The 21,758-nt window shown below is 36.4% G+C and overlaps 1 protein-coding gene across 2 annotated transcripts in view; it reads left to right on the plus strand.

The window, feature by feature from the left end:
• The window catches only part of ULK4 (unc-51 like kinase 4), a 250,325-nt gene that overhangs the window by 183,826 nt on the left and 44,741 nt on the right, over window positions 1-21,758 (plus strand). For both annotated transcript variants that reach the window (XM_026081949.1, XM_026081950.1), the window contains one exon: window positions 11,788-11,973. In XM_026081949.1, the coding sequence (XP_025937734.1) occupies window positions 11,788-11,973 (186 nt within the window). The remainder of the gene's footprint in view (window positions 1-11,787; window positions 11,974-21,758) is intronic.

Consider the following 21,758-nt stretch of genomic DNA (forward strand, 5'->3'; position numbering starts at 1 on the left):
AATTTCAGTTTCATACCTTCAATCTGAATATCTGTCTTTTCTTATTCTATGGGTCAATTTCAAATTACAAAAAACTTCTAATTTCTTTTCATAGATTACAGTAACTCATATGAAGTTAGTCTGTAGAACCAGCATTTCCAATATTATAATATATATAATATAATATTATATTATAAATATATATCACATGAGAAAGTAAAAATGAAATTCAGAGTCCCTGAATTTCAAACATTAAATAGCTGAAAGAACATTTCTTGAAACCATATAAGATTCTTCATTAGGTTAGGTGTGATTTTTTTCTTTAATGTTAGTCTGTATTCTCTATTGTTGAGGTTTGTGCAGTGAGTATGTTGATCAGCAGTTTATTATGCATTGTCATGCCTTTAGAGATGAGTAGATGATGAGACCCTCTTTAACTATTCTTCGGATTTCTTCTGTTGTCCTATGACTTGTCCACAGTGACTGGTCCATGATTATCCCTTATTTCTACTGCCCTGATCATCTGAGCAAAAACTTTGCTGAAAACCATGAATATTAAGTAAAAGTTGAGATCATTCAGTTAGTGGAAAAGGTGCTGAGAAGTAATGGGGCAGATTTACCCCTTTATATCTGTAGTAGAGGCATTTAAAGTGACCCTCTGGTGAGCACTGCTGACCACAGGTCTACAGTTAGCATGGACTAGGCATTCATGTGTCATTAAGAAATGTCTATTTGGATGACATGTCCCAAAAAACTACATTTACATTACATAAGGAAGTATGTGATATAATAATCTCTTTTCAATATGCAGAACATCTGCAGATTTAGTGTTGTTTAGCATTTCTGAAAATCAGAACACTCTCAAATGACTGGTATTCATTCCCACAGAATGACAGGTTGACAGTATAAAATGATAGCTAAAGCTTTTTAGTACAGCATTTGTTATAAGTATTTTCGTGTCCTTTCTTGCTGTACTTATCTCCTGACCAATATTGTGAGGAACTCTAAGTCATCTTTCAGTTGTGGGTATAGATGCTTTGGAATCTTTCTGAATCTAAACAGATCAATCTCTTAAAAATCCTCATCTCCATTAGCTGATTGTGTTTAGATGTGATTGTTTTATTTGGTTTGTGTTAAGATCTCAAGTGCTAAATTTCAAAAAAGTGATCAAAACACCCTCAAAACATTATTTTTGAAGGCACTGACTATAGTACATTTGAAAAATCTATGTGAACATATAAGCATATCAGTCCAAAAGTGAGGACCAGCCACCTGTGAAGGTATGCAAAAGTAAGAAGCTAGAGTACAGACATATGTGCTTTCATTATATGTTGGAGGACATAATCTACAAACTTCTTGGTTCACACATGATTTTCTAGCCATTATTAAATATTGCATTCAAATGTGTCAAAAGAACAGGGTTTGTGTTTCAGTTCCAATCTGTAGATAACATTTTCTAAATACTAGTAAGTATTTCAATTAATGTGGCCTCAGTACTGGTTCATTGAACCACAGCTGTAGCTTGTCATGGAAGAAGTCATGTCATATACTAGAGAGCACAAAACATTTAAGGCATGACATCTTGGGAGCATTCAGTATTCAAAGACTATTATATGAAGATTTAGTAGATGCCATCAACCTATGGAATTAAACTGATATATATTAATATATAATGTTTGTGTGCAGTCTTACGTATCTTTGTGTTTCTCATCAGCAGTGTGAGAACTGAAGTTACTGGTAGTCAATGCAAGCGGTACTACTGAGAACAAATTAATGCAAGTTTTACTGATAGAGGGGAATAGTTTTATTCTTTGCTTTGGTTCAGAAGGTGTAAAGGGAGAGGCTTGATTTGAGGAAGGCTATACTTGCATTAGAACCAAGAACCTGTTAAACTACAGTATTGTTCCTTTGCAAAATCGAATAATACATGGTAATCTTGGCATTTATGGAAGTTGTTCATGAAAGCCAGCTCTCTCGGGTTAATTCTGTTTGTGCACTTAGAACAGACAATGGAAGTGCCTGGTTGAACTAACCTCAGATCTCTTGGGATAACCATGCTGATGTACAAACACATTGCACGCTAAAGCCTCTGTCCAGAGGGAGAGGAACCATATGTTCCCCCTGTAATTGACAGTTAAGCACAAAACCCTTACATGGGGTGTCATTGTGAGGTACCCATGACTGATTTAAAGGTGTGATTATTTCTGGAATTTAGATGCTTAACATCACTCAGTATATTGTTGTCACAGGTATTGAAAAAAAATACAAAAAATCAATGTGTGTTGTGTTCAGTAATCAATCTGCAGAACCAGGCCCACTACACTTACATTTTTTTAAGATGGAACTGGGGAAAGCCTTCATAACTTCCTGGAATACCTCACTGTTAATCCTCTTCACTTACATATCTTCATCTACAGATGGTAGACAGATGTCTGGTTGAAACCTTCACAGGAATATCGTAGTGCTTTATCCACATTCAATATATTCTTGTATGTACCTTACTGGCCTAAGGGTATTCCATGAAACTTCTCTGATCCTTCAGGCTTTAATACTGTATTCACTAAGGATACATAGACATGCTTAGGCATAGTCAGTCATATACTAGTTTCGCCTGTATTCCAAATTGGCAAGGTATGAATGCACCCCTGTTAGGCACCCTATGTTGAGCTAGTTTGTTCTGCCTCTATAATGGACTTAATAGAATGGCCACAGTCCTGTGCACTTCAGGTTACATGACTTCTCAGCTCACAGGTGGACCTGATGCACAGTTGTCAGCAGCTGACATGCTCTGTGTTCATTCCTTTTTATGCAGTAGGATCCTACATAACATTGTAAGTCATTTCATTAAGAGCTCTACTAACTAATTTTGTTCATTCACCTGCCTACCTATACATTACATGAAATACGAAAATTCCAAAATTTTAGGAGTCATAACCTTCTTAAAAATGTTTAAATTCTGAAATTTATATTTCTAAAGATGTCTGTGATGGGAGTCATCCAGAACAATACTTAACTATAGTTTTTAATTTAGAGACCTTCAGTGCCTGCAGCCCCACTCCTGCTGCTGATACAGACCCCCTTACACACACCAACACATGCACAGACACACGCACACTGTGGATCCCTCCAGTAACTGGGTTTAGACAGTCTACCCAGTAACTGGCTCTTGGATCTTCTCCTCTCCAGTTGCCTCCCACAGAGGCATGTGCACACATATACAAACAGGTCTGTCGGCCGCCAGACCCCACAGTCTCCCCAGCAGTTGGTCTGGACACACTGGTAGCCAAGTCTTCCAGTTGTCTCACTCACAGAGACACACACATGTACCTGGCTCCCAAGCCACGTATCCTGATTGCCAGCTAGTCCAGCTTTGATATTTACTTGTGATCACACACTGTTACACCTACCTTCACCTGCTCCAGTTGCTGGCACCACAGACACATAGGCCCTGTGACCTGTGCTGGCCAGGTCCAGGACCTGTGCTCCAGTTGCTGGCCCTTGGGCCTCCACACACCTGCACACAGGAGTCCTCTCACCCAGGAAAAGTTAGAAAAAGAGTTTAATGGAAAGACAAGACTGAGCTGATCAGGTGTAGGGCATGGCCAGACAAGCGTACTGACCAGCAGCCTGTTTACATACAACTGGCCTATTTTGTCCTTTACCTTTATCTTCCTATGTTTGTTCCTCCCCAAACCACTTTGATCCCTCCCTTTCCCCTCCTTTGGTTCTTCCCCTAAACTTCCCATAATTCCATTTTGTACAATCCCAAAATGCTCTTTCCTGGCATCCCATAATAACCCATAGGCAGTGACCCCCTCAGTCTGCGTGGTGCTCTGGAGAGCCTCTCCCATTGACTCACGGTGATGGAGATCACCTCTGGCTCATCACCCTCCTGCGACAGCCCTGGGATGAGTCAGGGCAGAGGCTCCGTTTCTCTGATTGGTTATTAGGGTTCCCCCCCCCCCCGCTATTGCACCCCTGTGCTCCTTTGTGTGTGTGCAGGTATGTGACAAGGCAATCATAAATAGTTTAGACTCTTTAAATAGGACTGAGTTCTTGGTACCCAGATCTTACAGTATGTTTCTCCTAGTGCTTTTGGATACAGCTGTAAGAACTACGGTGTAAGCTATGGCTTGGATTTAGAGCTACTCTCAGTAACTGTCTTAATGGATATTCTTAGCATACTGTAGTATGCAAGATAATGAAGAATGCGTTTGCACTGCAAGAAGAAATGGAATCGGTGATTCATTATTTCTTTTCAGTTCTAATTTTTTATGATGACTTTTTAACATGTTGTGTCTTGTAGTAGGGGGGATTAGGTTTTGCTTATATTCATTTGATTTTTTCCTCTGTCTTTTTTTTAGCTTCAGACTTCCTTTGGTAGAATCTGAGAAAGATGTCTCTTGCCGATCTGATTCCCTTTCCCTGGTCATCTGTGCACCAGTGCCTTGGTGCCAGAGTTTGCTGTCTCTGGTGAAATCTAACTGGAATCTAGGAGGAATATTTTGACCGCTCATTTCTTGTTTTCTTCATGTGAGCTTTGGTTAGGGACATCCTTACCCCTCTCAAGATTTCTAAGCCAGGAAGAGGAAACAATGCTCAGGGGAGAGAAGAAAAAAGGTTCTGTCTCCCTGTCCCCAGAATCCCTGCTTATTCTTTTTGAATCCTTACCGGCCACTGCTGCAACCTGCCATGGGAGGAATTTGTGACCTCCATCTGAGCTGAAAATAGGCGTGACAGAGAAGCATCTGCTACAGTTAGACTGTACTGACAATATATGGAGAATAAGTGTGTTTGGAGAATATCAGAAGCTCCTTGGGTGGTGCACCAGTACAGGATTGACCCACACTCATCCTGCAGTCAGACAATTTGTTTATTTTATGAGAAGCATACCCCCTCTGGTGAATAGCAAAACCCTTTGTCCTTATGCAGATGGTTGCCCCTTTATAACATACTGGCACTCGTACCTTACTCTACCTTAACCATACCCATCTCCTCCCTAACTGCTGACAGCTTCCTGTGCCTTCTATTAGCATAGCCAACTAACACCAGCAATGAAATGAACTACAATGGATCTCTCAAGATATAAGTGCTCCCTACCCCAGGGTCACACAAAGAGACTTAGGCTAACCTAAGCCCCAAGCTCTGTAGACCTGCCAGCTGTACCTCTCTGTATTCATTATGTAGCTACGTAACTCTCTACTATTGTTTTGAGGCATTCAATTCTTGGTGAACTTTAGTTTCTGTGGATAACAATGGGTGTCTTAAATTTGGACCTAAGTTATTGAGTTTGAATTATTTTTTCTGATCTGCTATTTCTCCCCGTCTTACCATATTTGTAGTTTCTTATGTCATCTTGAATAATTGCTTTCACTCATGGATATTTATATCCCTCAAGTAGATGGTTGTTCCCTGCCCCATTGACTTATCTATTTATTTATTTATTTATTTTCCTCAAGAGCTGCATGTTTATCTCTCTTAATAATCCCTCAAAAATCAATACGAGTTAAACTTGAAAATGTCAAAAACTTAGAATCAATTTTGCCCTCCTGTAATTGTGATTTAGTCTATCACTTAGGGCATAGCAAAGCAACTGTAAGAAATCTAGATTGCATGTAAATAAAACTTCAAAGTTCTTAACACAAAAGCAGAAGTAATTACAAATCTGTCATGCAGAAACACTGCAAATACAGAGGATTCAATATTTAATCCCATGATCAGTATTGCCCTTAATTGATCAATCAGAGGAAACAAATTGAGCATTTAGTCTTCTTGGCAACTTCAGAGTTTAAAAGTTAATTACACTTAGCTTTTTTGTCTGTTTCTCTACTTGAAAATAAATGCAACTTGATTGTTATACTGGAGTTTGCAGCAATTATAGAAAGGCTGAAATACCTTCTGCTGCTTTTATGTATGGTTATATTGGAATTGGTAGGTGGGTCTCCAGAACTCTTAGTGTACTTCTGCATTTGTGCTGGCTGCTAAATCAGAGAAGTCTGATTACAAGTGGTAACTTCCTGTAAACTGAATGGGCTTTTTAGACAGCTGGAAAGACTATATTGTCTTGCCACTATTTATAAAATGGAGTTTCACTCCTCTGTAGATACTACATTTCCCTTCAGTCTTTTCTGCAGCCTATCGGATTGCTAACAGACAGCTTGTCTTACCTTTTGGCGATAGGCTTCTTCATTATAGTATAACCAGTAACATTTGTAATTGATTGTTGTGCTCTGTAGTTTTGTATTTTACTGGTGAAAGATCAGTTAATCATGCGCAAACATGAAGAAGACAAATATGAAGCTTTGGTGCATGTGGATGAGTGAGATGATCTCTTCTAGGTCTGTTTTGTCTTTACGTTCTGCTGACTCTAAGGCTGTGCCCTGACTTCAGCTCAGAGCATGTGAAGGTATTTGCCATTGAATAATGAAAATAACTGCAAAAGAATGATAACCCCATAGACAATGTAGAATTTTATTTCCCGTTTCTTAGGAATACAGACAGTTCTGTGGTGGAAGTGGAAAGATGTAAGTTTATTTCCTGTACTGTGTAGTGTATTGTTGAGTTGTATTTGAAATGTTATCTTTGAAGTGTTGTGCAGAATTCTTTTTTTTATAGAGCTACCTTTATAAATAAAAAAAAATGCACACAAAGAAAATGAGAATATATTGTCATAAGCACAGAATTTTAGAATGGGAATTTAGTTTCTCAACAAATAGACTGTATTAAAATGAACTGGAAAAATACTGTTCTCTAAAATGTTTTCCCTTAGGTAGGAAGATGACAATTTTGATCTAAGCCAAAATATAATATTTTAGTGTTTCATTTAAAGCTGTGCATATTTACTAATAAGAATAGCACAGTAAAGTTAACAGATGTAATAATGATGTTTTGCTTTCATGTTTTGTTTAATGTTTGCAGAATCATCTTCCGTATAGTTCCCAATGGTGCTTCCTTTACAGCACATTGTGTAATCACATTACTGATCTAATGAACATCTGTCTCTTGCTGTAATAAACTCTCTGTGTATACCCTCATTAATGCACTGAAATAGTGTCCCCTTTGGGTATTCCAGACAGTTTCATTGTAGCTCTAAAATTAGATGCCCTAACAATTCTAACGGTGTGAAAACTGCCACTTCAGCTCAAATGATCACACATTTCTTGCAATGGTTTGCAGTTCATGAACACACTGTAACTGGTCTCGAAATGAAGGCATCTTGGACAACTGACTACAAAAATATAGATGTGTAATAACAATAAACTTCCTGTTTTACACCACATTAACCTTCAAATACACAGAGCATGTACCACATAGAATTAAAGGCAAGTAGAATTTTACATTATGAGCCTGTTTACAGGAGATTATAACTTGACCATAAAAATTAAGTAAAAAGTGACACAGTCTTCATTGCACAAAAACCTTGCCATGAGGCATTACTTTATTTTACAAATTCTAAGTGAAAAATAAATCTACAGTTCTGAGTTATAGAATGGCAAAAACTATAGCTTTAGCTCTTCAGTATATTATTTTAAGGTGTTGGCTTTTTTTTCATTTTTGAGCTATATGCTAGAAACATAAATGGACAGCAGCCCAGAACATTAACAACTGCATGGAGGAGGGGTGCTAACACTTCTACCTCGTTGAAAGGCTGAATTCATAATTCTCCCTAACACTGATAAAGCAAAAGGAAATGAAAGACAACTAGAGCTGTTTTATGTAATTATGAAATATTAGGGGGCAAATCTTTTCTTGAGGAGTTAGAACTCTAGTTTTTCATGGGTTTCTCTTTCACTAAAAGAACAAAAACTTAAATAGATGCTGTCTTGCAAAACTATACATACATTTCATAGACTTGAAAGATACTTCTTCATATCAAATGTAATTGTTATGTTAGAAAAATAATCGGATCATTATTCCACTGGCCAAGAGTTGGACCATTCACCTGTATTTTTTTGTCTAGCAACATGATTCTAGCTTTTCTGTTCTTATTTGAAATAAGAAAGCATTTACTTGAAAGTCTGGTTTTCATTTCTTGGTTTTCTATCTTTATAGGTATGTATTAGACTTTCAGTCATTGCTTTGCAATGGCAAACAACCATTGTTTACGCCAACAGTTTTCTTCACAGCCCCTATTCTTTATTACCATTGATGAAAGTACTCATACAGACTGGCAGCCAATGTTAAATTTCAGGGTACCAACACGGGCCCATCTAAATCACTCTGTCACTAATGATACAGCATGATGGTTAGAGTTACAGAGAAAAATACAGATACAGACATATTCATATAGGGTTATCTTTTGCTGAGGTTTCCTCTTCCAACTTAAATATTGATGGGTTAGACTGTGAACCAATGATTCCCATCCCCTCCAAAGTAAATCCTGTCTTTTTTACTCCCATCTGGTTTTCTCTTTCTTCTTCCAAAACCTATGTGGTTATCTTTTTACCCTACCATTTTCCAGGATGACAGCAACTCACTCCTCAAACTCTGGATGACACAGGAGCTCAAAGGGGCTCTGATGGAGTAGAGGAGCAGAAGAGCTTGAAATACAACAGGGGTTGAAGGGATTTGTTGGCATTTGTGATTGAATAGGTTGATGCCGTCGTTGACAAGGTCTGTGAGTCCTGGAGAGGTGCTAGTGACTAAGTTTGGAGGATGGTCGCTGACAACTGTCCTGTAAAGGATGAGGGTATCTAAGGACAAGACACAATTCAGGATCTTCCTTTCTCTTGCTTCTCATTGGGAAAAAGAACAGCGGCAACACTGATAAAACAATGGGAATATAGCCTGGCGTAGGTTGCATGAGGTTGGAAAGCAGGCCCTACCAGTGAGACTTGCTAGGGTCAACCTGTGATCTCTGTGGAGAGGAGATAGCAGGGCAATCTGACCCTGGCTGCTACTTGCTTTTCCAGTACTCAAGGAGCAGGGCAGTGAAGGGGGCAGCAGATGGCAAGCATGAGCTCAAATGCATCCTGCTGCTGCTTTCTTCTCTGTTGATGAAGGGAATGCCGGGGGAAATAAGTAAAGCCATTGACTGGAGTCCAGCTCCTCCTCACCTAAGCTGAAATGTCCGCTGTCTCACTAATTGAAACTGCTGAAGACAACTTTGTGGTGACAGCCTGCTGTTTGGATTCCTTGGGAATATCTATAGTAGGCTGAACTTCCTTATTCACTTCATTGAAAGTGGTATGGTCTCTGGAAGAACTGCAAAGGCTACTATGCTGCATGTATTTCTTTATGCATGATTGTTGTAGGGGGAGTCCTCTGCAAAAACCAGCCAGCACTTTTCCTCTCCTCAGTTTGATGTTCAGTGAGCATCTCAGAAAAGCACCTTGGGAACAGTGTTGGTTTTCTTTTAAGTATGGCTACTGTGATTATTTTTGTTAATTACTTATGGGGTTTTGTGCTCTTGCTTTTGATTACCAGGAAACTAGCCTCCATTGCAATACTAGAGAGAAGAAATATCTGTTCAAGTCTACATTCTTTTTTTTTTTTGAGTTAGCAAGCAAACAACATTTAAAAATTGAGTATAGTTTATGTACTGTGGCTTTTTTTAGGAAGTGGTTGATACAATTGTATACACTAATCTGGTAAGAAACTCTTAAGTTATAATGATGCTTTTAGAAAGGATAGGAGAGAGAATTTAAGCAGTTTATTTTTTCCTTCCTTTAACCATTAGCATTCTTTTTCAGTGAAGGAAATGCAAGTCAGGTCAAAGCCTCCAGTGAAATCAGTGGAATTTTTTTTGGCTTGATAAGGATTGAAGATATAAATAGACAGAACTATAAAGTTTTTTACTATTTGTAGTTTTTCCTCCTTTTTAGCCTTGCCATTTATGTTGATTAGGTTATTAGATAATTCTGGATTTTGGAAAAGAAACAATCAAGTTATGTGGCTTTTAGATTGGAATGAAGAAAAACCATGTAGTTAAACCATGAAAGAAGAAATAGCTGCTATAGTCCTCTCACCTACATAGCATTAGATGAAATAAAATGTGATATGTCTTAAGGCTATGTGTTCAGAGCTTATATCTCAGTTCAGTCTGTTTTAAACAGCCAGTTTTATGAATCTGATGGGAAACCGGATCTTATTTGCATGCAGATTTCTAGGGAATTGCTGCCTGGATATTTGAGGAGTGTATGTCTGATGATATGTTCCCAAATTACTTTAAAATAACAGTATAGGTTTTCCTTAAAATGAAAAATCTTGGAAGTTTATACTTCAGATTAAATGAATGATTGTCATCAAAATGGTTGTGCATGTGTGAGAGCCTCACAAATAGACAGATTATTATTTTGCAGTCCTGTAAGAAGAGATGATATAAATTGCTTTCCTTTTTTTTTTTTTTTTTTTATCAGTAAGGATAGTCTGTTAACAGTACTTTAATCTACCTTATTTGTGATTAAATATATTTTTTGAATTAAATAACTGAGTAAGAGAAAAGAGATGTTTTTACTCTGGTGTACTTTATTGGTAAGACAACCACTGGTTTATTGTGTTCAGTCCACAGGTTACAAGGCCAGAAAAGCTATTTTAATCACTCGGTCTAATATATAACACAAGACATAGGACTTTCCTAAATTAATTCCTCATTACAGCAAAGCTTTTTTGTTGTAGAAAAAAACCTCTGATTGTGATGTATAAATTGCCTGTGATAGAGAATATGCCTCAATTCTATGAAAGTTGTTTCAGTGGTCAATTGCCCTTATTAAAGAAAGAAAAAAAAAAAAGGAAATCCACGTACATCTTCCTTCTAATCTGAATTGCTTTAGACAAAGTTTTGAGCCATTGTCTCTTGCCAGTCCTTTTTTAGGTAGAGGAATTAACCTATCATCAGCATTCTGTTTCTCACATGGAGCCCAAAGAGTATGATCAAGCACCCTTCAACCTTCCCCTTCATAAGTTATATAGACTGAATTCCTTCAGTCTTTCACTGTTGGATAGGTTTTCCAGTATTTATCATCCTTTTGCATGTTCCCAAGAAACCTCTGAGTTTTTTTCAGTGTCTTTCTTGAACTTCATGTAGCAGAACTGTGTTGCTGTTGTGGTTCCAACGGTGTCAAATACAAACATTATACAATTTTTCTACTTGTAATTTCCAGTTTACACTTTCAAGAACGATATAAATCATTTAGATATGTCATACTACCAGAAGCTCATGTAAAGATGATCATTAGCCATGTCCCTAAATCTTCTATAATTTTGCTTCCCAGAAGGGTTTCCTCCATCCTGTTATGAGGGCCTGTTCTGATGTCCACTTGTCAATGAAATGTAGAAAAGCTAGAATTCAGAAAAGAGCTCCAAAAAATATTTAAAATCTGTGAAACACACCTCTTAATGTGACTAGGCTATAATCCATTAAAAGCTAGCTAACCTGTACTCTACCTCATCCAGAAGCCATAGACTTGATTAGAAATAATTAAATGAAGTTTTATGGTGTGCATTATGGAGAAGATTAGACATCATTACCGTAATGATACTTTCTGATCTTAATACTTCTATTTAAAGCAAAATGTACTGTCCTAAAATAACTGAATTAGGAGCAATATTTTCAGTGCTTTTATGATGTCACTATAGATAGGCTATTTGATATAATTGTAGTGGAGACATTCGTATGCTGCTACTTAAGAACAGATATATTTTAATTATATTTTAATCATTTTATTCAGGTCAGTTTAATGGAATTATTAGTCAAACAACTAGAAATTATTCTTTCCTGCCACAGTGCAAATGTTAGTACTCTTCCCAATCCCCACTGATATGGAATTTTGTGAAATTTGAATTTGTTTTTTGTTTGTTCATTTTTAGCTTCCCAGTGAAGATATTGAAATATTCAAGAATTCATCACAGTGCTTATCATTACTGGTTCAGCTGTACGGAGGGAACAGTCAGGAGAGCATGTCTCCAGAAAGCATGGACAGCTTTGCTGAAGTACTGAAGTCCAAAAAAGATACAAGACAACTGAAGCTTTTGTTGAGAATTATAAAGAGACTGGTGAGTCAGCTTCTAAATGTTTTAAAAGTCCATGTAGGTTTTTATGTTTTTGGATAATTTTTGTTGATAATTTTGTCCCTTTAAAGTAAAAGGAATATAAAAAAATTCTGAAAGCAAAATATGTGAAGTAAAATTTCATGTCTTTAAATTTCAATTTAATTTCTCTGGAAAAGACACTTTTCTGTATTTAAAACCTCTTAAAATACTGTTGGATGTTTCCTATTTGAGTTAACCATTCAACCATTTAAATGGCTCAGATTATTTATATATTCATTTAGTACTTTGGCTTTATGAATTATTGGAACAATTTTTTGAATGCCTTCCAAAAGAACTAACCTTGTAGCATTATGTAGCTGCTCAGAAACATAGTGCTTGATTTCATGCTAAATAAAACGCAGTTTTGTACTTGAAATAGGCTTATACATAGACTGTTGACTCTTCATTCTTTCAAAGTGGTAGGAACTACTTACGGTAGAGTGGTTGTAACAGAGATTGTTGATCAGTAGGAGTCATCCAGGGCCTTAGTGTGATGACAAGTTATTGACATCTAGGAGTTTCAATTCTGTCATGCTTTGTCATGGTGGCATGACTGCAGCATTCTTTCTCTGAAGTAGATTAGCTAGAAAACTTTCTGTATCTATAACATTCTTTTAGATAATGCCATGCTTTTTATCTTGAACTCTCTTGAAAAAAAGCTTTGCCTGCATTGTCAGCACTCATTGATTGATTACTCCATCCTTTACTGTACTGTCTGAGAAAGAGAGTACTCAGTTAAAAAAGGGGCAACTTCCCCAGTGTCAGCAGGAGAAGAGGCATGAATTTTGCAAGTGCAGTGCTGGTTATTAGAGTAAGGCCATATTCAATGCAGGTGTCACCCTACTTATGGAGTTAAGAGGAAGCAACCCTATTGTGAAGCCTCCAGAGCTGTTCTGTCCTCTTTCTCCCACCCGCTGGATTTACATCACAAGAAAGTAAACACAATACTCTTCCTCCCAGTTTTGCTCAGTCCTGCCTTTCCCTAGAAGAAGCATGAATATATAAAATTAAAATTGATAGGCCCCAATGATGTTTAAAATTCATAATTTATCTCATTCTTGACATCTCAGGTTTCACTCCTTATCGTCTTTATTTTCACATGGTTTTCTTGAGAAAAGAATTCTAGTAAAAATTTTAAGCAACTCTCTGCTGCTTCTTGATTGTACCTGTGCTGCTTTTTCTGTGCAATTGTTGTGCAGGGCAGAACTGTTTTTTGCTTTTCCACAAAAGCAATAAGAATAAAGAGGCAGCAAAGTGTGAAGAAAGGAAAGTGAAAGGGAGGCTGCAATACATTTCTAGATTATTCCATTTTTGCATAGCTGCTGACTGCTTTCCTTTCCCTCTTTTTTGATGATTATTATTCCAAAATTGTCCTAGGGCACAGGATATTTAACACGGAAATTTCTGTTGATTATCCTAGGAGAACAAAGCTATGCTATCACCTTTTGAATCTTGCGAGTTCCTGTACTTCATGATCTTTCCTTTTGTATACCAGTGTTTCTGGTACTTGCTATTTATTATATCAGGTGAAAATTTTCTGTAATTATTTTAATGAGATCATAGGATTTCTTTTGAAAGCAGGGTTTATAGACAATTTGACAGATTATATAATAAATCTTGCATTATTTCTCTGAACCTTAAAAAGTCCTGTTCACAGGAGATGATTATCTTGTCAAAATTCTAGTAATCACAAAAGACATTGAAATATCATATCTATTTAAGAAGGATTCAGCCCACATCAGCTGTTCATGGTGAATTTTGAAGCCTAGAGCAAACCTAAAATGTTGCTCAAATACAAAAAAAATTGGAATAGAGGGATCACTAAGTTCACCAGTTTCCATTCTTGCTGGTCAGTACTTGTATACAACATCTTTCCAATCTATGATCATGTTAACTTCAATGTGTCAGCCACAGCTATGGCTTATATAAGACAGGAATATAAAGGAAGAATTCAATGTGTCTATTATATAGCTGCCTCTATTATCATATATTTCCAAAAATGAGGAAAAGGCATAGTGTTATGACTAGTTAGCACTTGGATAAAGTGCTCCATATGTCTCCAGTGGGCCTTTAACCTCAATTTCAGAATATTTGATTTAAAGCATGTCAGAGAAATTGTCGACTTACAAGATGGCCTTTCCTTGATGAAACATAAGCTTACATCTATGCATTATTTTAATTTAATAGTATTCATTAATTAAGTTTTATCTCCAGTACCCAAATAGCTGGTGTTTTTTTGGACAAAGTTGAAGGGGTTTTTTGTTTGTTTGTTTTTAAGTGCTGATTTCTCATTATCAATTTTGACCAGCAAATTGACTACAGGGCAGTATAAACTCCTTCTTATACCATTTTCTTCACTGATTTTTGCACTATAATTTTGTTGTATTCTGTGTTTGGTATTTTGTTAAACAGAAATAAAGATATAGGCCAGATTGGAGGAAAAAAAATTTAGTGCAGACTTATTAATGGACTCCCCATGAACAACCCTTTCTTCATAGCTTTATTTTGCTGTAAACAGAAAGCATTAGGAGTGAAAAGTGAAAAAAATAATGCTTTGAGCTCTCATTTGTAACTCTGTAAGTAACAGTGATTTAAAAGCTTTAAAGGAGACAGCATTGATTGTCGTCTTTCTGTTTTTTGTAATCGCCTCTTAGCTTTCAAAACTTTTGGCTCTGTCAGGCCCAGGTTCACCAGTATATTTCAGGGATGATCTCTCATTGTCAATGCACAGAAACTGAATAAAAAAATGGAATCGAAGAAACAGGTTTTTTTCCCATGAGCCCTTTTACTAACTCGCTTGTTCTGGTTGCTTCGTCTTGGGACAGACTGCTGCTATTCAGATATCCTTGGTATATCTTTCAGATATCCCTTTTAGCAGCATCTCTGTAACTGATCAGTGATGTCAGGAGAGTGATCTTATTCCATTTACCGGCTGTAGAAGCATCTCTTGCCACTCTTCGTGAAGATCACTCTCTTATGACTTCCTCTTTTCTATGAAGATATAGTGTATCATGCTACAGTCAGTAAAATAGCTGCATTGAAGTATTTCTTTGAGAAATGGGAGAGATTTCATTTGGGAAGCAAGTTTTTCAGTTCTATTCCCCCCCCCCCCAAATTCTACTGCTGTCTCAATTTACCATCTAGTATGGAATGCCGTGGTTTTTAGGCAAGTGATTTTCACCAGAGCTTTTATAGAAGTAGCCAATATCTTTTCACTGGACACATAATCACTGCAGAATTACAGCTTTGTACCAACAAATAAAATGTTTTCAGCTTTTAAAACAAAGGAAGACTCTCCTTTATTCCATCTGTTAATATGCCAAAATTCCTCTGAGAAGAATAAATAAGCATCAGGCTTTAACAGACAATTCTCTGCTCACTGCATCCAAAGACCTTTGTTCCATGACTCTTACAAAATACTTGTCAGAAAGTATATCTGAATTCTACCTAAGTCACACTTTTTTGTTTTGATGTTCTTTCCAGAACCTCATTTTGATTATTTAATCCTTTATTCTGAGTGATTAAGACATTTAGGAAGTTGTCTAGACTTTTGATACCCTGTACGGATCCATATAAGGATTTCCCAAACTGTCTTAGGCTGTGTAGCAAGATGCTAATGTTAGGGTGGCGGTACTTGAGGTATAGCAAAGTCCCTAACTTTCACTGATTTAATCGTAGGACTATGAAGCAATGATTTGCTCTCCCTGCCAGCTTGGGCAACAAAAATGTCATCCTTGTGTACTGGCAAGCAGATTCGCTGGCTGTTTCCAATGAACCAAAGCCTGGGAACCAGTGGTCACTATGTCTAAAATATTATTCATGACATGCCTCTATAAATATTTCTGTGATGTAGGTTAGTGACAATAACATCCTGAGTTTTATACAGAGATTTGCTGAGTTCCCATCCTATGAATTGACATCTACGTATTTGTATATTAAAAAATATATATATACACACATATATATTTTGACTGTAGTAGTTCCCAGAGCCCAGATCAGGTCCTTGTTATGTTAGCTACTGAGTGTGCATATTGAAAACAGACTTTTGGAGCTTGAAGAGATTTACAGTCTGAGTAGCACAAATGTTTGATTTAGGAGAGCGATTCTGCAATTCCTCTGTAAGTCAAACTCTTTACTGGAGGTTTGCTCCTCAGTAGATTCCTACAAGTTAGACTATAAAGAGCTTGCTTTAAAGAAGAGAAGACATTTATTTGCAAAAGTCACATGGTGATTTTCAAATAGTGTTGCTTTTATAGCTTCATCTCTGAATATTCAGCGCCACAAGGAGGTGCTTTTGCAGCAATTCCCAGCAGAGTCTGCTTCTTCAGAAGTTTTATAAAGCTAAGTGGGACCTGTTGGCATACCTCCTTCTATGAAAGCAGTTCCCTCCAATAGTCTCAGATAGTAGGAGAAAAACTCCTTACGGGTCTTTTTCCTAATCCGAGTCTTTTAAGTATGCCTTTAATTAATTTACTCTATTACTAAAGTAATCCATTATATTCCTTTGCTCAAAGGAATAATTTTATGGCAGAGATTTGTGTTAGACTGTGCATACAATATTCACTTGTGGGTTGCTGATATGTGTAGGTATATTTATTATAAATGCACCTATTGCTAATATTTTCCTTAAATTATACATCTTTTAAAATGTGGATGATTCTTATACAAGCAATTTCTATCCTTCATTAGTATGTCTTTTATTTTCGAGCCTGCATCCCTTCTTTAAAGACCATCTTTTGTTGGCTTCAGTTTGTAATAGAATATCTTTTGGTAGGATGAAGCATTTTATTAGATATAAATAACTAATTATTCTTCCAAGAAGAAAAATCTAATCAATGCAGCAATACATTATGCGTATCATAAACAGGCCAGGTTTCTCAGAATACTTTGAAGCAAAGATATTAAAAGTGTAATGCCACTTCTTTCTTCCTTCACCATTGTGTTGAGAAGCTCCCTCTGCTTATAAACTCCACACAGGCCTTTGTGTAATAGGTATGGACAGGTTTTAATGAAATTTGAGAGAGTCTCTAGAGATCACAGATATGGAGGCCTTTAGCACGATGCTGTTGCTTAGCAACCTTAAGCCATTACATTGCCAGGCTCTGTAATAACATGAGATACTCTTCTCTGCCAGTCCCCCATGAAAAATGTAATGGAAATAATGCCTTTCTAAAGGGCGCGCTCGGAAAGCGTCGGGGTGGTGAAGAGAGGGGTTTTTTTCTTTTTTCCTCCTTGTTCACTTCTGGATTTTAACATAGGCACAAAGTAAGTTTCTAAGTATAGGGTATTTTTGAATTTTGCATATGTTTTGACTGAAATACATTTTAATGACATCCCTAAAAATGTGGTTACAAGGTTTCTGATTAATATTAACAATCAATACTAACATTTATGAGTCAGAATTGCTGGTCTATGCCATTCTGTTTCCTTCAGTCAGGAAGCAATGCATTGAATTCCAAGGAGTTAGGAAAAGCTGGTTTAAATTAGTCAGAAGATTAATGCAGCTAATCACAGCTGCTGCAATGTAAACAACAATTAAACAGTAATTTCAATAGAACTACTATAATATAATTTGAGGAAATTTAGCATTTGATGGGCCTAGTTCTCTCATTCTCTCTTGTGATGCAGACCCTTTGCTCTACTTTCTTGCTTACTGAAGAAAGTATTGAGCCAATATCAATCAACTTACCTGAGGAATTCAGGATTAAAACAAAAAAGCAAAACTAATTTAAGCTGTATTTTAAACTTTGTGTTCAGTGTGTAATAATATATGGGCTCTACCAAATTCTCATGGAAACTAAATATTGTACTTTCATAGTTAAAGCCTCGAGAGAAAAAAATATTTTAAACTTACTAAAATGAAGCATTTTCAATAGCAATCAGGAAGAAAATATCTCATCAATGAAAAAAAGTGTGATTTTGAATAGTCAAAATTTAATTTGTTCACAGCATTCTACAAGTAATACAAAGTCTTTAAAATATGGATTAATTTCGCTTTTAAATTATTTACTTGATATTAAGAATAACATAACTATTCAAAAAGCACATTATCCTTGTGATGTTGTAGCTAATTATTATTCAGGATCCTATGGCAAAATATGCATGGTTAATTTTAACTTGACTAATTACATTCTGTGTATTGATATCCAGGACACAAATTTTCATTGAATATGGTTGATAAGGCTTTACATTTTTCATTTGAAATGGTTAGATACTATCTTAGAGGCATATGACCTGTGTGCATGGTTTATTTAGCATGTGAAGGGCTGAATTCAGGATAATTTATATTTATGTAACTTGTGGAGTGTTTTCAGGATGCTGAGAATAAGTACAATGTATTAGCACTACTCTTGACTTTTTCTTTTGACACTTGCATCCCATAGTTTTTACTGGAGGAGGGTAAAGAATATTTTGGTATTTAGGTTTATACACTTGGTTAGAACACTGAAAAAATTTTAATAAGTCTTTTGTGTTTGTGATTAGTCTTTTTCTTTATTTAGCTATTTGAATTTTGCAATATCATTCTTTCAGTTGGCCAAAATTCTTAGCACATCATTCTAATATTTTAAGGTTGTATACTTATGTTCTGCCGCTCCAGTACCTATCCTTCTGTCTTATGAAATTAAACAGAACAAGTACCTATAGATAAGCCTCAGTCACAAGTGTAGTCCTTGGAATTTTTATCTTCTCTGATCTTGTCACTTTTGATACTGTCCAGAAGCCCTGCAGTTGATACCAGATCGCAGAGCACACTGCACTTTGTCTGGTATTTCCATCGCATAGACAAACACCTGACTTACTAGCAAATCATATACAGAAGTTCCCTACCCCCAATCATTTTGCAGGAGAGGGTGAAATTAAGTCACTTATCTATCAGCTCAGAAGTCCAAACAGAGGCTTCCCTTCATTTTTCCTTCACATATGTTGGATGCTCACATCTTCTTTCTAACATACAGCTGGATTTTTAATATTATTTACCTACCCTCATAAGCTACAGTGATGTCTCAATGTTTGCATACTAATCCTCACGTAAGGAGTAGTAAATGTCATGCAGTATTTTACTTAAGAGCATCCTACCAAATCCAATAAGATAGGACTAAATTATCAAAAATATTTTCTCAGCTTAAGTCTTAATACCAGGTTGCATAGATTTCCTAAATCTGCAGCATTAATGGGAGTGCATGAGCATTAGTTACTGCTTTCATTATTACTATAACTGAATTGCATGAGTGCCCGTAAACCAGGACCCCGTTGTGGTAAACTCAATACAAACATAGTAAAACGTTCTTTCTTGCTGGAGAGGACAATTGAGTTTGTTACGTTTTTAAAATAAGCTCAAGGAATTGCCTAAAATTGACACTCCCAAATAGGAAATAATTTGACACAAAAAAGACCATCATAATCTGGCATAACACAGATTCTTTGGCAGTGTTCAGTTGTGTGCAAGCAAGAATGGGAATTTAACTAGTTGTTCCTGACTGATAATACAGAAGTATCTTCGTTTTATCCCAAATTTAAATTCTTATGGTCACAGCAGTATTTCAAAGTCTTTCCTTAGTTTGAATATAGTCTTAGTGTGATGCTGTTACCAGAAGCTAAAAAAGCTTTGAAAGTTTTTTGTTGCATAAGTTGAAGATGAGATGTAAATAAACATAGAAGCCAGATTCACTGTGGCTTTTTGCAAATTTGTATTGCAACAAAAGCTCTCTTTTTAATTATATCTATTCTCTTAAACTTGGTCTCCTTGCTGACAAATTTACTGAGGGTGAAACAGTTCATTATGTTTCAGCGTGTAAATAAAAATCTTAACTACTATGTACTAGGAAGAGATCTAATGTGGGAAGTAGATTCTCTACCAAGAAAGAGTGGTCCTTTCTTTGTCTTCCAAATCATCTAGTACTGGACCAGTCAGAGTCAAAGGGCTTGACACATCCTCTTCATTAATCTTCAGTGTGCCACTCTTCTCCTTTCAATGTCTCTGTCTATTTACTTTTAAATATATTGAAAGTTCTGCACTTTAATATGGCATCTGACAAACATTAGCTATGTATCTTACTTTGTCTAGATCCTTATCATCTTCCTCTTATAAGGCTGGAGCATAGCTGGCAAGCTGGTGTTTTCAAAAATCTTGGTCTGAGCAGATCTGCAGGTCACACAGAACTTGACATAATATCCATAGTGTAGAAGTGAAATATGTGCTTAAAGGGTATTTTGTAGTTGAGACTGTATTGGCCAATGAGCTTAGAGGATGTGGGACTCTGGGGCACACAAATTAGGCGTAGGAGACAAGTAGACAGATGGGACCTTTGGAATATGGGTTGTCAGGTGGAAACTATGAATAAAAAAAATGACATAGATACAACAAAAGTATGCTGGCTTTGACAATGAGACCAAGCAATATGACTGTATGAAGCAAAAGCAAGACAGTGTTGAAGGAGCTAGAGACTGTTGGAAAGATCAAAAATGAAAATTATTTTAGAGACATGGGTCAAAATATGCATGCAGTGAAAGAGAACAAAAAAGTTTAAAGTTTTTCTGTGAATAACTCATGCATCTAATATTTTTTGGAACTAGTTGGTTGAAGTATTCATTAACATAAGTGCATGTTGTTAAAGTTCCCCAGAAGAGGGCTCACGCTCATATACCAATGCCTGGTAATGATAACTATAGCTGTGCTTTTTTGACATGGTGCTGCACAACTTCATGAGTCCATGATTCATGCAAGTGTTCTGAAATAAGGTTATTTTTAAAAATAGCGTTTGTGTGCATTGAGGTTAGGCTTTCAGTAGATTTCTACAGTAAGTGACTTCCCTGTCCCTCCCCGCCCAAGTGCAGACAGTGATTCAATCCAGCATCTTCAGCGATGAAACCTCCACATTTTAAATTATGAAGACTGTGCTAGTTAAACATTTATAGAAGTGCCCAGTGCTGTCATTTATTTAAACTATTAAAATGTAATGTTTTTATATGAACATCATTATAAATTTATTAGAAATGCAATTTGTGGTGATGCACTGTTCTATGGGCTGTGAATTACTGTCCTAAATTTCATATAGCAGATGCTTTCTCTGGAATATAACGTCTACTTGATGAGTTCATATGATGCAGCATAAGAATATCTCATAATTTGCATAGCAATTCTACTCTGATTTTACAGCTTGCTTCTTTAGACCTTTTTGGGGAGCGTTTTCAGAGCAAAGATTTTGACACACACTTCTCAGTCTTGTCAAAAGCAGATGATTGTCTAAATCTATAATATCAATAAAAAGGTACCTTTTCCAGAAGTATGTAGTGATCATTCAGAAATGGATCAACAGATGCACATTATTTTCTGGTATCATATAGCTCCGGTGACTTAAAATTCATTTTAGCAAATACGCTGGTGTTCTCAGTTGCAAGAGAGCTGTTATAGGGCATGACCCTAATATATATGCATTGAAAGGCAAAAATGGTATGTCCTCTGTTCCAAAGTGCATGATATTGCACCTTCCAGATGAAATTCTGATCTTAATTATGCTGTAAACTCATGCTAATTGTAATGAATAGACTTACTGCATATTAGAATTGCATCAGAAAAAGATAATTGAAATAAAAATCTGGTGGTCCTTCCAGTGCAAAACAATGCGTGTGCAAAATCTGCCATGTATAGGTGGTGTGAAGTGCATATACTGAAACATTGGGGTGCATAAGACTGAATAATAGTTTAAACAAATCTACATGATTTGTAAGTACAGTTTACTACTGGTCCC

The sequence above is a fragment of the Apteryx rowi genome, unplaced genomic scaffold (assembly GCF_003343035.1).
Source record: "Apteryx rowi isolate R43461 unplaced genomic scaffold, aptRow1 scaffold_562, whole genome shotgun sequence".
Classification (NCBI taxonomy): domain Eukaryota; kingdom Metazoa; phylum Chordata; class Aves; order Apterygiformes; family Apterygidae; genus Apteryx; species Apteryx rowi.